Below are 16,493 nucleotides of genomic sequence, written 5' to 3' on the forward strand. Positions count from 1 at the left end.
GACACTGTCCAGCCTATTCTCTCAATGTCTGGCTGCCTGCCTGTCTGCCTGTTATTGTACCCCAGGCTCCAATCAGTAGGCAGGGTTGAGCAGAGGCTGGTTAAGAGAACATGTGTTGGTCTGCCCAATGACAAGGCACCACTGTTTCCCTACAGAGAGACATGCAGTAGATTCCTCTGACTCACCTAGGGGGTCAAAGGTCAGAGCTCTGGACAGGAAGCAGAGGTTTAACAGGCTGTTCTTTACACCACACACAACATACAGGCTTCTCTCTCTGCTCTGGCTGTCCACAAACAGCAGATTCTGACCTCCACTGAGTGGGTCGGAACTGTGTGTGTGTGTGTGTGTGTGTGTGTGTGTGTGTGTGTGTGTGTGTGTGTGTGTTGTGTGTGTGTAAGCACCCTTTCACATAAAGCATAAATAAAACAGATAAACCCAGGTCTTGAGGTAATTCCCTGAGAGGAATTACAACAGGCCCTTCCTGATTCAAACTGATGAAATTAGCCTTTCCCATTAAACATTAACCCCATTGATGTTAGAAACCATGTGAGGAGGAAGGTAGCTCTGTAAACACCATAAAACAGGGGGAGACGGGGAGGAGGGAGGGAGGCTGTAAAATGAATCCTGTTCAAGCTGCAGGAAGGGAGGGGTGAGGTGAACCTGTTTTCTAAACCCACCTACCGCTCACTCACTTATCAAATATTCAACATCTCCTGAGAATTCAATTTCATTCTGCCTCCCACCCAACCGACACGGCGTGATGCTGCAGCTCAGCGCTGTCATGTGGGACCCCTGGTTGCTTTCCTCCTCTGGAAACATCAAAACACCTTCTGCACCCCTCTGGGCTTTTCCTTGCATCAATCTCACCTAATCTGTGGTGTGGTGTGGTGTGTGTGTGTGTGTCTGTCTGTCTGTCTGTCTGTGGACGTGTTCAACTATACTTGTGGGGACCACAAGGTGAAATGTTATTTATAGGGGATTTGGGGTTAAGGTTAGGTTTAGATTTCGGGTTAAGGTTAGGTTTAGATTTCAGGTTAAGGTTAGGTTTAGATTTCGGGTTAAGGTTAGGTTTAGATTTCGGGTTAAGGTTAGGTTTAGATTTGGGGTTAAGGTTAGGTTTAGATTTGGGGTTAAGGTTAGGTTTAGATTTGGGGTTAAGGTTAGGTTTAGATTTGGGGTTAAGGTTAGGTTTAGATTTGGGGTTAAGGTTAGGTTTAGATTTGGGGTTAAGGTTAGGTTTAGATTTCGGGTTAAGGTTAGGTTTAGATTTCGGGGTAAGGTTAGGTTTAGATTTCGGGTTAAGGTTAGGTTTAGATTTCGGGTTAAGGTTAGGTTTAGATTTGGGGTTAAGGTTAGGTTTAGATTTCGGGGTAAGGTTAGGTTTAGATTTGGGGTTAAGGTTAGGTTTAGATTTGGGGTTAAGGTTAGGGTAAACAGGATTTTGAATGGGACTGAATTGTGCGTCCCCAGAAGGTTAGTTATACAGGACTGTGGGAGTGTTAGAGGATAAAATGGGTTTGTTTTGCAGATGGATGTGTGTTCTACTGGGTCAGAAGGCCTGTACATCAACCCTAATGGGATTCCTCTGTATTCAAACAGAAAACCACATCAAGGTTTCATGAGATGAATAACACTTAGCCAGGGTTATGGTGGGGTACAAGAGAGCCAGGGTTATGGTGGGGTACAAGAGAGCCAGGGTTATGGCGGGGTACAAGAGAGCCAGGGTTATGGCGGGGTACAAGAGAGCCAGGGTTATGGCGGGGTACAAGAGAGCCAGGGTTATGGCGGGGTACAAGAGAGCCAGGGTTATGGCGGGGTACAAGAGAGCCAGGGTTATGGCGGGGTACAAGAGAGCCAGGGTTATGGCGGGGTACAAGAGAGCCAGGGTTATGGCGGGGTACAAGAGAGCCAGGGTTATGGCGGGGTACAAGAGAGCCAGGGTTATGGCGGGGTACAAGAGAGCCAGGGTTATGGCGGGGTACAAGAGAGCCAGGGTTATGGCGGGGTACAAGAGAGCCAGGGTTATGGCGGGGTACAAGAGAGCCAGGGTTATGGCGGGGTACAAGAGAGCCAGGGTTATGGTGGGGTACAGAGTCCTAACGGTACAGAGTCCTAACGGTGCAGAGTCCTAACGGTGCAGAGTCCTAACGGTGCAGAGTCCTAACGGTGCAGAGTCCTAACGGTACAGAGTCCTAACGGTACAGAGTCCTAACGGTACAGAGTCCTAACGGTTCAGAGTCCTAACGGTACAGAGCCCTAACGGTACAGAGTCCTAACGGTGCAGAGTCCTAACGGTGCAGAGTCCTAACGGTGCAGAGTCCTAACGGTGCAGAGCCCTAACGGTACAGAGTCCTAACGGTGCAGAGTCCTAACGGTACAGAGTCCTAACGGTGCAGAGTCCTAACGGTGCAGAGTCCTAACGGTACAGAGTCCTAACGGTGCAGAGTCCTAACGGTACAGAGTCCTAACGGTGCAGAGTCCTAACGGTGCAGAGTCCTAACGGCACAGAGTCCTAACGGTGCAGAGTCCTAACGGTGCAGAGTCGTAACGGTTCAGAGTCCTAACGGTACAGAGTCCTAGCGGTACAGAGTCCTAACGGTTCAGAGTCCTAACGGTGCAGAGTCCTAACGGTGCAGAGTCCTAACGGTCGAGAGCCCTAAAGGTGCAGAGTCCTAACGGTGCAGAGTCCTAACGGTGCAGAGTCCTAACGGTGCAGAGTCGTAACGATGTCTCTCTCTCTCCCTTGAACTCATGTGTGTCTGTGAATCTGAGTCCCTGAATTCCTCAGATCTTAACAATGTATTGAGACTACGTCAGTTAACCTGAGACTGCAGTTTTACTGGCTGCTCTGGAAAATGACCAGGCAGGTAGGTAGGTCACGTAGGTATTGGGCAACAGTACCATTCAATGAACAGGTCATTGTGATTGTTGTTGTCAAGGAAATGTGGAAACCCCCTCTCTGTTGCCATGAGGAAGTCTTCCATTTCAAGTGTCCACCCCTAGTCTGAGCGATGAGGCCAGCCAGTCACTGGTCTGAGCGATGAGGCCAGCCAGACACTGGTCTGAGCGATGAGGCCAGCCAGTCACTGGTCTGAGCGATGAGGCCAGCCAGTCACTGGTGCTGAGCGATGAGGCCAGCCAGTCACTGGTCTGAGCGATGAGGCCAGCCAGCCACTGGTCTGAGCGATGAGGCCAGCCAGCCACTGGTCTGAGCGATGAGGCCAGCCACGACACTGGTCTGAGCGATGAGGCCAGCCAGACACTGGTCTGAGCGATGAGGCCAGCCAGACACTGGTCTGAGCGGTGAGGCCAGCCAGTCACTGGTCTGAGCGATGAGGCCAGCCAGACACTGGTCTGAGCGATGAGGCCAGCCAAGCCACTGGTCTGAGCGATGAGGCCAGCCAGCCACTGGTCTGAGCGATGAGGCCAGCCAGCCACTGGTCTGAGCGATGAGGCCAGCCAGTCACTGGTCTGAGCGATGAGGCCAGCCAGACACTGGTCTGAGTGATGAGGCCAGCCAGACACTGGTCTGAGCGATGAGGCCAGCCAGCCACTGGTCTGAGCGATGAGGCCAGCCAGACACTGGTCTGAGCGATGAGGCCAGCCAGACACTGGTCTGAGCGATGAGGCCAGCCAGTCACTGGTCTGAGCGATGAGGCCAGCCAGACACTGGTCTGAGCGATGAGGCCAGACACTGGTCTGAGCGATGAGGCCAGCCAGTCACTGGTCTGAGCGATGAGGCCAGCCAGACACTGGTCTGAGCGATGAGGCCAGCCAGCCACTGGTCTGAGCGATGAGGCCAGCCAGACACTGGTCTGAGTGATGAGGCCAGCCAGTCACTGGTCTGAGTGATGAGGCCAGCCAGACACTGGTCTGAGCGATGAGGCCAGCCAGTCACTGGTCTGAGCGATGAGGCCAGACACTGGTCTGAGCGATGAGGCCAGCCAGACACTGGTCTGAGCGATGAGGCCAGACACTGGTCTGAGTGATGAGGCCAGCCAGACACTGGTCTGAGCGATGAGGCCAGCCAGTCACTGGTCTGAGCGATGAGGCCAGCCAGACACTGGTCTGAGTGATGAGGCCAGCCAGTCACTGGTCTGAGTGATGAGGCCAGCCAGTCACTGGTCTGAGCGATGAGGCCAGCCAGACACTGGTCTGAGCGATGAGGCCAGCCAGTCACTGGTCTGAGTGATGAGGCCAGCCAGTCACTGGTCTGAGCGATGAGGCCAGACACTGGTCTGAGCGATGAGGCCAGCCAGTCACTGGTCTGAGCGATGAGGCCAGACACTGGTCTAGCTAGCTACCTCTGGCCTCCCCCCGTTTGTCGTCGGCTACCTGTGTGTGTGTGTGTGTGTGTGTGTGTGTGTGTGTGTGTGTGTGTGTGTGTGTGTGTGTGTGTGTGTGTGTGTGTGTGTGTTGTGTGTGTAGCTTACCCTGTATTGATTGAAATGATCTCTATCAGAGGGTTCTTTCTAATCTTGGGCAGATCCAGTCTGGCTCCGCCGAGACGCTTCCCGTTGTCCTTCTTCTGCCCCAGCAGACGCACTGAGTGACCTTCACACATAACACACAGAAATACTAGTCAGGACACCGAGTGACCTTCACACATAACACACAGAAATACTAGTCAGGACACCGTGTGACCTTCACACATAACACACAGAAATACTAGTCAGGACACCGAGTGACCTTCACACATAACACACAGAAATACTAGTCAGGACACCGAGTGACCTTCACACATAACACACAGAAATACTAGTCAGGACACCGAGTGACCTTCACACATAACACACAGAAATACTAGTCAGGACACCGAGTGACCTTCACACATAACACACAGAAATACTAGTCAGGACACCGAGTGACCTTCACACATAACACACAGAAATACTAGTCAGGACACCGAGTGACCTTCACACATAACACACAGAAATACTACATTATAGGCTATAGGAAGAACACAGAGACACACAGAGACACACAGGGTTATGATTTCCATTGATGTCCACTGTTACAGGACAAAAGACAGGTGATGTCCACTGTTACAGGACAAAAGACAGGTGATGTCCACTGTTACAGGACAAAAGACAGATGATGTCCACTGTTACAGGACAAAAGACCAATGATGTCCACTGTTACAGGACAAAAGACAGGTGATGTCCACTGTTACAGGACAAAAGACAGGTGATGTCCACTGTTACAGGACAAAAGACAGGTGATGTCCACTGTTACAGGACAAAAGACAGATGATGTCCACTGTTACAGGACAAAAGACCGATGATGTCCACTGTTACAGGACAAAAGACAGGTGATGTCCACTGTTACAGGACAAAAGACAGATGATGTCCACTGTTACAGGACAAAAGACCGATGATGTCCACTGTTACAGGACAAAAGACAGATGATGTCCACTGTTACAGGACAAAAGACCGATGATGTCCACTGTTACAGGACAAAAGACAGATGATGTCCACTGTTACAGGACAAAAGACCGATGATGTCCACTGTTACAGGACAAAAGACAGGTGATATCCACTGTTACAGGACAAAAGACAGGTGATGTCCACTGTTACAGGACAAAAGACAGGTGATGTCCACTGTTACAGGACAAAAGACAGGTGATGTCCACTGTTACAGGACAAAAGACAGGTGATGTCCACTGTTACAGGACAAAAGACAGGTGATGTCCACTGTTACAGGACAAAAGACAGGTGATGTCCACTGTTACAGGACAAAAGACAGGTGATGTCCACTGTTACAGGACAAAAGACCGATGATGTCCACTGTTACAGGACAAAAGACCGATGATGTCCACTGTTACAGGACAAAAGACAGGTGATAAGACCCCTGGGTGAGATGGAGGGATGGAGAAATGGAGGGATGGAGGGGTAGAGAAACAGAGGGATGGAGGAGTAGAGAAACGGAGGGATGGAGGAGTAGAGAAACGGAGGGATGGAGGGGTGGAGAAATGGAGGGGTAGAGAAACAGAGGGATGGAGGAGTAGAGAAACAGAGGGATGGAGGGGTAGAGAAATGGAGGGATGGAGGAGTAGAGAAACGGAGGGATGGAGGAGTAGAGAAACGGAGGGATGGAGGAGTAGAGAAACGGAGGGATGGAGGGGTGGAGAAATGGAGGGATGGAGGGGTAGAGAAACGGAGAGATGGAGGGGTAGAGAAACGGAGGGATGGAGGAGTAGAGAAACAGAGGGATGGAGGGGTAGAGAAACGGAGAGATGGAGGGGTGGAGTTATTTATCTGTCTCATAATTTCTCATTCAGACAATCTCACGGTAAGAAGGACAAAGCTGCTCACAATGACAAATGGAAAGATGTATTTCATTAAATTGCGGCTTTTTTAACGATATCTCTTTTCAACAGCATGTAATTAAAATCATATGAAAAATGTAATGATTGTTGCAGAGCAGGTGAGACGCGTAAATTGATGGGAACAAAGGTCTCTGGTGCTCTGTACTGTGGGTGTAAATTGTAAATATATATATTAAAAATATATATTTAAGGGACAAAGAAAAAGCTAACATTTAAACACTTGGGACATCAGGAGCCTGCTTTTCCAAATAAAATAATTATTTCAGCATACTTCTCAATAGCAGCTTATCCTGCCTAAACCAGCCTAACCCCGCAAACTGGAAGTCGCTTTAGTAATGCTATAGGCTAGCTAATGCTGTATGTAAATGTAAATGTATGTATTAGTAATGCTATAGGCTAGCTAATGGTGTATGTAAATGTAAATGTATGTATTAGTAATGCTATAGGCTAGCTAATGCTGTATGTAAATGTAAATGTATGTATTAGTAATGCTATAGGCTAGCTAATGCTGTATGTAAATGTAAATGTATGTATTAGTAATGCTATAGGCTAGCTAATGCTGTATGTAAATGTAAATGTATGTATTAGTAATGCAATAGGCTAGCTAATGATGTATGTAAATGTAAATGTATGTATTAGTAATGCTATAGGCTAGATAATGCTGTATGTATTAGTAATGCTATAGGCTAGATAATGCTGTATGTATTAGTAATGCTATAGGCTAGCTAATGCTGTATGTAAATGTAAATGTATGTATTAGTAATGCTATAGGCTAGCTAATGATGTATGTAAATGTAAATGTATGTATTAGTAATGCTATAGGCTAGATAATGCTGTATGTATTAGTAATGCTATAGGCTAGATAATGCTGTATGTATTAGTAATGCTATAGGCTAGATAATGCTGTATGTATTAGTAATGCTATAGGCTAGATAATGCTGTATGTATTAGTAATGCTATAGGCTAGGTAATGATGTATGTATTAGTAATGCTATAGGCTAGATAATGCTGTATGTATTAGTAATGCTATAGGCTAGGTAATGATGTATGTATTAGTAATGCTATAGGCTAGATAATGCTGTATGTATTAGTAATGCTATAGGCTAGATAATGCTGTATGTATTAGTAATGCTATAGGCTAGATAATGCTGTATGTATTAGCTAGCGATCCTGAAGTATTTCCATCTATTCCTGAACATACAGCGGCCTGGGCTCACGGAGAAGACAGGGCAGAGACCACAGACATTGATCAGAGAGACAGAGAGAGACAATCTACAGACAGAGAGACACAGAGAGAGAGAGCGAGACAGAGAGAGACACAAAGTCACACAGAGACACAGATACAGAGAGAGATAGAGAGACAGACACAGAGAGAGCGAGACACAGAGAGAGAGACAGAGAGAGATAGAGAGAGAGACAGAGAGAGATAGAGACAGAGACACACAGAGAGAGACAGAGAGAGATAGAGACACAGAGAGAGCGAGACACAGAGAGAGAGACAGAGATAGAGAGAGAGACAGAGAGAGATAGAGACAGAGACACAGAGAGAGACACAGAGAGAGAGACAGAGATAGAGAGAGAGACAGAGAGAGATAGAGACAGAGACACAGAGAGAGACACAGAGAGAGAGACAGAGAGAGACAGAGAGAGAGACACAGAGAGAGACACAGAGAGAGAGAGACACAGAGAGAGAGAGACACAGAGAGAGAGACAGAGAGAGCGAGACACATAGAGAGAGACAGAGAGAGATAGAGACAGAGACACAGAGAGAGCGAGACACAGAGAGAGAGACAGAGAGAGATAGAGACAGAGAGAGTCTCTGATGCGTGCTCCTAATATTCCAATACTGAGGGTACAAAACACTTCCTGGACAGAGAGCATCATGGGATGGGAAGCAACAGGGGACGATTCATCATTGACCGAATCCCAATTCTCTACCCTTTCTGGTCCCCAAGTTAGCACTTGTTCAATTCCCTTCATTGATTTACAAGGACATGACTTGTGTAATAAGTATAATGTGGAGAGATGTTTAGGTCCACACTACCTAGAGTATAATGTGGGGAGATGTTTAGGTCCACACTACCTAGAGTATAATGTGGGGAGATGTTTAGGTCCACACTACCTAGAGTATAATGTGGGGGGATGTTTAGGTCCACACTACCTAGAGTATAATGTGGGGAGATGTTTAGGTCCACACTACCTAGAGTACAATGTGGGGAGATGTTTAGGTCCACACTACCTAGAGTATAATGTGGGTGAGATGTTTAGGTCCACACTACCTAGAGTATAATGTGGGGAGATGTTTAGGTCCACACTACCTAGAGTATAATGTGGGGAGATGTTTAGGTCCACACTACCTAGAGTATAATGTGGGGAGATGTTTAGGTCCACACTACCTAGAGTATAATGTGGGGAGATGTTTAGGTCCACACTACCTAGAGAATAATGTGGGGAGATGTTTAGGTCCACACTACCTAGAGAATAGGGCCACAGGACTCCTCTCTGATGAGGTGGGAGACATGCAGCTCAACACAAATACATCAACATAGATGACTGTTCTCTCAGTGCTTTATCAACTATTTACTGAGACGTAGAGAAGAAGAGAGATGTAGAGAGAGGTAGAGAGAGTTAGAGAGAGGTAGAGAGAGGTAGAGGTAGAGAGAAAGAGAGAAAGAGGTAGAGAGAAAGAGAGAGGTAGAGAGAAAGAGAGAAAGAGAGGTAGAGAGAGTTAGAGAGAGGTAGAGAGAGGTAAAGAGAGGTAGAGGTAGAGGGAAAGAGAGAAAGAGGTAGAGAGAAAGAGAGAGGTAGAGAGAAAGAGAGAAAGAGAGAAAGAGAGAAAGAGAGAGGTAGAGAGAGGTAGAGAGAGAAAGAGGTAGAGAGAAAGAGAGAGGTAGAGAGAAAGAGAGAAAGAGAGGTAGAGAGAAAGAGAGGTAGAGAGAAAGAGAGAGGTAGAGAGAAAGAGAGAGGTAGAGAGAGGTAGAGAGAGGTAGAGAGAGAGGTAGAGAGAGGTAGAGAGAAAGAGGTAGAGAGAGGTAGAGAGAGAGGTAGAGAGAGAGGTAGAGAGAGAGAGAAAGAGGTAGAGAGTAGAGAGAGAGGTAGAGAGAGGGTAGAGAGAAAGAGGTAGAGAGGTAGAGAGAGAGGTAGAGAGAGAGGTAGAGAGAGAGGTAGAGAGAGGTAGAGAGAGAGGTAGAGAGAGGGTAGAGAGAGAGGTAGAGAGAGGTAGAGAGAGAGTTAGAGAGAGAGGTAGAGAGAGGTAGAGAGAGGTAGAGAGAGAGGTAGAGAGAGAGGTAGAGAGAGAGGTAGAGAGAGAGGTAGAGAGAGAGGTAGAGAGAGAGGTAGAGAGAAGGTAGAGAGAGGGTAGAGAGAGGTAGAGAGAGGTAGAGAGAGGTAGAGAGAGAAAGAGAGGGGGTGAGAACGGCGTTTTGAGATGAAACACTCCAGGACTACAGATATACCCAGTGTAACTGGAGGGAGGGAGGGAGGGAGGGAGGGAGGAGGTACTGGAGGGAGGGAGGGAGGAAGTACTGGAGGGATGGATGGAGGTACTGGAGGAGGGAGGGAGGGAGGTACTGGAGGGAGGGAGGGAGGTACTGGAGGGATGGATGGAGGTACTGGAGGGAGGGAGGGAGGGAGGGAGGTACTGGAGGGATGGATGGAGGTACTGGAGGGAGGGAGGGAGGTACTGGAGGGAGGGATGGATGGAGGTACTGGAGGGAGGGAGGGAGGTACTGGAGGGAGGGAGGGAGGTACTGGAGGGAGGGAGGGAGGTACTGGAGGGAGGGAGGGAGGTACTGGAGGGAGGGAGGTACTGGAGGGATGGATGGAGGTACTGGAGGGAGGGAGGGAGGTACTGGAGGGAGGGGAGGTACTGGAGGGATGGATGGAGGTACTGGAGGGAGGGAGGGAGGGAGGTACTGGAGGGAGGGGAGGGAGGTACTGGAGGGATGGATGGAGGTACTGGAGGGAGGTACTGGAGGGAGGGAGGGAGGGAGGTCTGGAGGGATGATGGAGGTACTGGAGGGAGGGAGGGAGGTACTGGAGGGAGGGAGGGAGGGAGGTACTGGAGGGAGGGAGGGAGGGAGGTACTGGAGGGAGGGAGGTACTGGAGGTACTGGAGGGTGGGATGGAGGTACTGGAGGGAGGGAGGGAGGTACTGGAGGGAGGGATGGAGGTACTGGAGGGAGGGAGGGAGGTACTGGAGGGAGGGGGATGGATGGAGGGAGGGAGGTACTGGAGGGAGGGATGGAGGTCCTGGAGGGAGGGAGGGAGGTACTGGAGGGAGGGGGGATGGATGGAGGGAGGGAGGGAGGTACTGGAGGGAGGGGGATGGATGGAGGGAGGGAGGTACTGGAGGGAGGGATGGAGGTCCTGGAGGGAGGGAGGGAGGTACTGGAGGGAGGGGGATGGATGGAGGGAGGGAGGGAGGTACTGGAGGGAGGGATGGAGGTACAGGAGGGAGGGAGGGAGGTACTGGAGGGAGGGGGATGGAGGGAGGGATGGCAGGTGTGCACAAAGACAAAGCACATCAAAGAGTTTCCCCAGGTGTAGAAAAGGTCATATGAAGTTTGCCAATGAACATCTGAATGATTCAGAGGACAACTGGGTGAAAGTGTTGTGGTCAGATGAGACAAAAATGGAGCTCTTTGGCATCAACTCAACTCACCGTGTTTGGAGGAGGAGGAATGCTGCCTATGACCCCAAGAACACCATCCCCACCGTCAAACATGGAGGTGGAAACATTATGCTTTGGGGGTGTTTTTCTGCTAAGGGGACAGGACAACTTCACCGCATCAAAGGGACGATGGACGGGGCCATGTACCGTCAAACCTTGGGTGAGAACCTCCTTCCCTCTGCCAGGGCATTGAAAATGGGTCGTGGATGGGTATTCCAGCATGACGATGACCCAAAACACACGGCCAAGGCAACAAAGGAGTGGCTCAAGAAGAAGCACATTAAGGTCCTGGAGTGGCCTAGCCAGTCTCCAGACCTTAATCCCATAGAAAATCTGTGGAGGGAGCTGAAGGTTCGAGTTGCCAAACATCAGCCTCGAAACCTTAATGACTTGGAGAAGATCTGCAAAGAGGAGTGGGACAAAATCCCTCCTGAGATGTGTGCAAACCTGGTGGCCAACTACAAGAAATGTCTGACCTCTGTGATTGCCAACAAGTGTTTTGCCACCAAGTACTAAGTCATGTTTTGAAGAGGGGTCAAATACTTATTTCCCTCATTAAAATGCAAATCATTTTATAACATTTTTGACATGGGTTTTTCTGGATTGTTTTGTTGTTATTCTGTCTCTCACTGTTGAAATAAACCTACCATTAAAATTATAGACTGATCATTTCTTTGTCAGTGGGCAAACGTACAAAATCAGCAGGGGATCAAATACTTTTTCTCTCACTGTAGATATGATGATACTGTGTTTGTAGATACAGTATAACGACGCATTATCATAACCAACAGACTGCACTGGTTCCTCCTCCTCCGTTCCCTCTCTGTTGCTAAGGGCCGGGGGATAGGGGACTTCCTCATAACACTTAGTCTAAGCTATTTGATGGCCCCCATAATGCCGGGCCCCTAAAATGCCAGGCCCCCCATAATGCCGGGCCCACTATAATGCCGGGCCCACTATAATTCCGGGACCACCATAATGCAGCAAGGAAAAGTTCAGAATGTTCCCGTTTATTTCAGACTCTCTTGAAAATAGGGCATTACCTAGTGTACCATTTTAAATAATATCACTTCCAAGTCAGGGCACTGAGAACTTTACCACAACAAGACAAAAGAAAGACAAAGTCCACTTGAGAAAGTGAAGCGCTGCTGTAGCTTCAGAGTCCAAGAAATCATTGTTGCTGTTTTTCAATCTCTTTGTTCAATTTGATATTTTATTTCTGAGAGCGGGTCTGCAGAGAGCAACCTTCACACAAAGACAGTGGACAGCAGTCAAGGTGTTTTTAAACAATGTCTTGTTCCTCTGGACCTGCTCTGTTGGAGACAGGGAGGTTTAACTCCCCTGGACCTGCTCTGTTGGAGACAGGGAGGTTTAACTCCCCTGGACCTGCTCTGTTGGAGACAGGGAGGTTTAACTCCTCTGGACCTGCTCTGTTGGAGGCAGGGAGGTTTAACTCCTCTGGACCTGCTCTGTTGGAGACAGGGAGGTTTAACTCCTCTGGACCTGCTCTGTTGGAGGCAGGGAGGTTTAACTCCCCTGGACCTGCTCTGTTGGAGACCGGGAGGTTTAAGGTTTAACTTCCCTGGACCTGCTCTGTTGGAGACAGGGAGGTTTAACTCCTCTGGACCTGCTCTGTTGGAGACAGGGAGGTTTAACTCCCTCTGGACCTGCTCTGTTGGAGACAGGGAGGTTTAACTCCTCTGGACCTGCTCTGTTGGAGACAGGGAGGTTTAACTCCTCTGGACCTGCTCTGTTGGAGACAGGGAGGTTTAAGGTTTAACTCCCCTGGACCTGCTCTGTTGGAGGCAGGGAGGTTTAACTCCTCTGGACCTGCTCTGTTGGAGACAGGGAGGTTTAACTCCTCTGGACCTGCTCTGTTGGAGACAGGGAGGTTTAAGGTTTAACTCCCTGGACCTGCTCTGTTGGAGACAGGGAGGTTTAACTCCTCTGGACCTGCTCTGTTGGAGACAGGGAGGTTTAACTCCCCTGGACCTGCTCTGTTGGAGACAGGGAGGTTTAACTCCCCTGGACCTGCTCTGTTGGAGACAGGGAGGTTTAACTCCTCTGGACCTGCTCTGTTGGAGACAGGGAGGTTTAACTCCTCTGGACCTGCTCTGTTGGAGACAGGGAGGTTTAACTCCTCTGGACCTGCTCTGTTGGAGACAGGGAGGTTTAACTCCCCTGGACCTGCTCTGTTGGAGACAGGGAGGTTTAACTCCTCTGGACCTGCTCTGTTGGAGACAGGGAGGTTTAACTCCTCTGGACCTGCTCTGTTGGAGACAGGGAGGTTTAACTCCTCTGGACCTGCTCTGTTGGAGACAGGGAGGTTTAACTCCTCTGGACCTGCTCTGTTGGAGGCAGGGAGGTTTAACTCCTCTGGACCTGCTCTGTTGGAGGCAGGGAGGTTTAACTCCTCTGGACCTGCTCTGTTGGAGACAGGGAGGTTTAACTCCTCTGGACCTGCTCTGTTGGAGACAGGGAGGTTTAACTCCTCTGGACCTGCTCTGTTGGAGGCAGGGAGGTTTAACTCCCCTGGACCTGCTCTGTTGGAGACAGGGAGGTTTAACTCCTCTGGACCTGCTCTGTTGGAGACAGGGAGGTTTAACTCCCCTGGACCTGCTCTGTTGGAGACAGGGAGGTTTAACTCCCCTGGACCTGCTCTGTTGGAGACAGGGAGGTTTAACTCCTCTGGACCTGCTCTGTTGGAGACAGGGAGGTTTAACTCCCCTGGACCTGCTCTGTTGGAGACAGGGAGGTTTAACTCCTCTGGACCTGCTCTGTTGGAGACAGGGAGGTTTAACTCCTCTGGACCTGCTCTGTTGGAGACAGGGAGGTTTAACTCCCCTGGACCTGCTCTGTTGGAGACAGGGAGGTTTAACTCCCCTGGACCTGCTCTGTTGGAGACAGGGAGGTTTAACTCCCCTGGACCTGCTCTGTTGGAGACAGGGAGGTTTAACTCCTCTGGACCTGCTCTGTTGGAGACAGGGAGGTTTAACTCCTCTGGACCTGCTCTGTTGGAGACAGGGAGGTTTAAGGTTTAACTCCCCTGGACCTGCTCTGTTGGAGACAGGGAGGTTTAACTCCCCTGGACCTGCTCTGTTGGAGACAGGGAGGTTTAAGGTTTAACTCCCCTGGACCTGCTCTGTTGGAGACAGGGAGGTTTAACTCTCTTTCATGGTGTTACAGTCTGGTAAACTTGATAGGGGAAAGGTGGATAAGTCACCCGCAGGCTGGTCCAGGAACATGTCAAGTGTTTTAGCAGAAAGAACACAGTGGGAGACTGAGCAGTGAGCACCAGCACATACCTTACAGCACGTGCCTCACAGCAGCAAGATTTCTGACCTGTTGCCACTAGAAAAGGGCAACCAGTGAAGAACAAACACCACTGTAAATACAACCCATATTTATGTTTATTTATTTCCCCTTTGAACAAGTGATTGAACCTGCCTGTAAGGCCAGATGACACCAAATTGTCACTGTTGGGACTGATCTCCATTGGTTCCATTGTGTCACCAGACAAGCTGGATGGGAGACAGCTGGAGACGGAACAAGCTATTGTCACTCCTTCAGTCCTCCAGGTCTGGGCCGGCATTCTCAGGACGCATCATTCCAAAAGGCCAATAAAATCATCACTCAGAGGGCACAATCCTCTCGGATTACGAGCTGGATTTACTTTCCAACATACATACCTCTAGGTCAACGGGTTTGAAAGCTGAGACAGACGCTTTTTGACGTGCTGTAATGAAAACAGTAACGATGCAGCGAGCTGGGGAATCATTTCCTTTCTGCGAGCTAACCTCCTTCACTCCCGCCGCATGCCGAAGAGGAATAGATGGAGAGGGAGAGGAGGGAGATCGAGAGGGGAGAGGAGGGAGATCGAGAGGGGAGAGAGGGACAAAAAGGGGGGAAGAGACATACGGAAAGGGAAAGAGAACGGGAGAAAGAACGTGAGAGGGAGAGAAAAACAACAGATAACACCCATTTAAAGTTCCTCTGGTGTTCGTGTTCCCTGTCTGCCTCTCTCAGTAACCGTACCACTACCAGTACCACTACCACTACCAGTACCACTACCAGTACCACTACTAGTACCACTACCAGTACCACTACCACTACCAATACCACTACCAGTATCACTACCAGTCCCACAACCACTACCAGTACCACTATAACTACCAATACCAGTATCACTACCAGTACCACTAACCACTACCAATACAACTACCAGTACCACTACTAGTACCACTACCAGTATCAGCACCAATACCACTACCAATACCACTATCACTACCAGTACCACTACCAGTATCACTACCAGTACCACTACCACTACCACTACCAGTACCACTACCAGTATCACTACCAGTATCACTACCAGTACCAATTCCACTACCAGTACCAGTACCACTACCACTACCAGTATCAGCACCAATACAGTACCACTACCAGTATCACTACCAGTACCAGTACCAATACCACTACCAATACCAGTACCCACTACCAGTATCACTACCAGTACCAGTACCACTACCACTACTAGTACCACTACCAGTACCCACTACCAGTACCACTACTAGTACCACTACCAGTATCACTACCACTACCAGTACCACTATCACTACCAGTACCAATACCACTATCACTACCAGTATCACTGCCAGTACCACTAGCAATACCACTACCAATACCAGTATCACTACCAGTACCACTACCACTACCAGTATCACAACCAGTACCACTACCAGTATCACTACCAGTATCACTACCACTACCAGTATCACTACCAGTACCACTACCAGTACACTACCAGTACCACTACCAGTACCAGGGAGCTAGCAGAGCTGAAGGTCAGCCTTGATAAACAATCATCTCCTCTCAGGTGGTAGAGGGCCTCAGATGCTCATTGATCTTCCCCTCCTCTACAGCCAGAGTCTAGCCTGGTTCATCTAGTGGTACAGCCAGAGTCTAGCCTGGTTCATCTAGTGGTACAGCCAGAGTCTAGCCTGGTTCATCTAGTGGTACAGCCAGAGTCTAGGAGGGGGGAGAGGAGAGAGAGGAAGGGAGGAGGTGAGGAGAGAGAGGAAGAGAGGAAAGAGGAGAGAGAGGAAGAGAGGAAAGAGGAGAAGGAGAGAGAGGAGAGACTGATAACAGCTCCTGTCCAGACATCACATCACTGTGGTAATTATTATCTCTCTCTGTCAGATACTAAGCCACTGAGCGTCGGGTCAGGATGAAAACAGAATGAAATAAATCAAGCCCAGGCGGTTTACAGTGATGAATGACTGACATCGATCATTTCAATCAGCATTTTTCCACGTCTGGCCACGCGTTCCACCTGGCTACCCTGACAACATCTCAGCACCCCCTGCAGCAACTTACCCCCCCGCTTCTCCTTCACCCAAATCCATCTCAGCACCCCCTGCAGCAACTTACCCCCCGCTTCTCCTTCACCCAAATCCATCTCAGCACCCCCTGCATCAACTTACCCCCCCCCGC

At 49.3% G+C, this 16,493-nt stretch overlaps 1 protein-coding gene across 1 annotated transcript in view; it reads right to left on the minus strand.

Annotated features, from left to right (window-relative positions):
- The window catches only part of LOC106597444 (threonylcarbamoyladenosine tRNA methylthiotransferase-like), a 797,175-nt gene that overhangs the window by 566,534 nt on the left and 214,148 nt on the right, over nucleotides 1-16,493 (minus strand). Inside the window, 1 exon segment of the mRNA XM_045696608.1 lies at nucleotides 4,434-4,554. Within this exon segment, the coding sequence (XP_045552564.1) occupies nucleotides 4,434-4,554 (121 nt within the window).

Source organism: Salmo salar, chromosome ssa02, assembly GCF_905237065.1.
Source record: "Salmo salar chromosome ssa02, Ssal_v3.1, whole genome shotgun sequence".
NCBI lineage: Eukaryota > Metazoa > Chordata > Actinopteri > Salmoniformes > Salmonidae > Salmo > Salmo salar.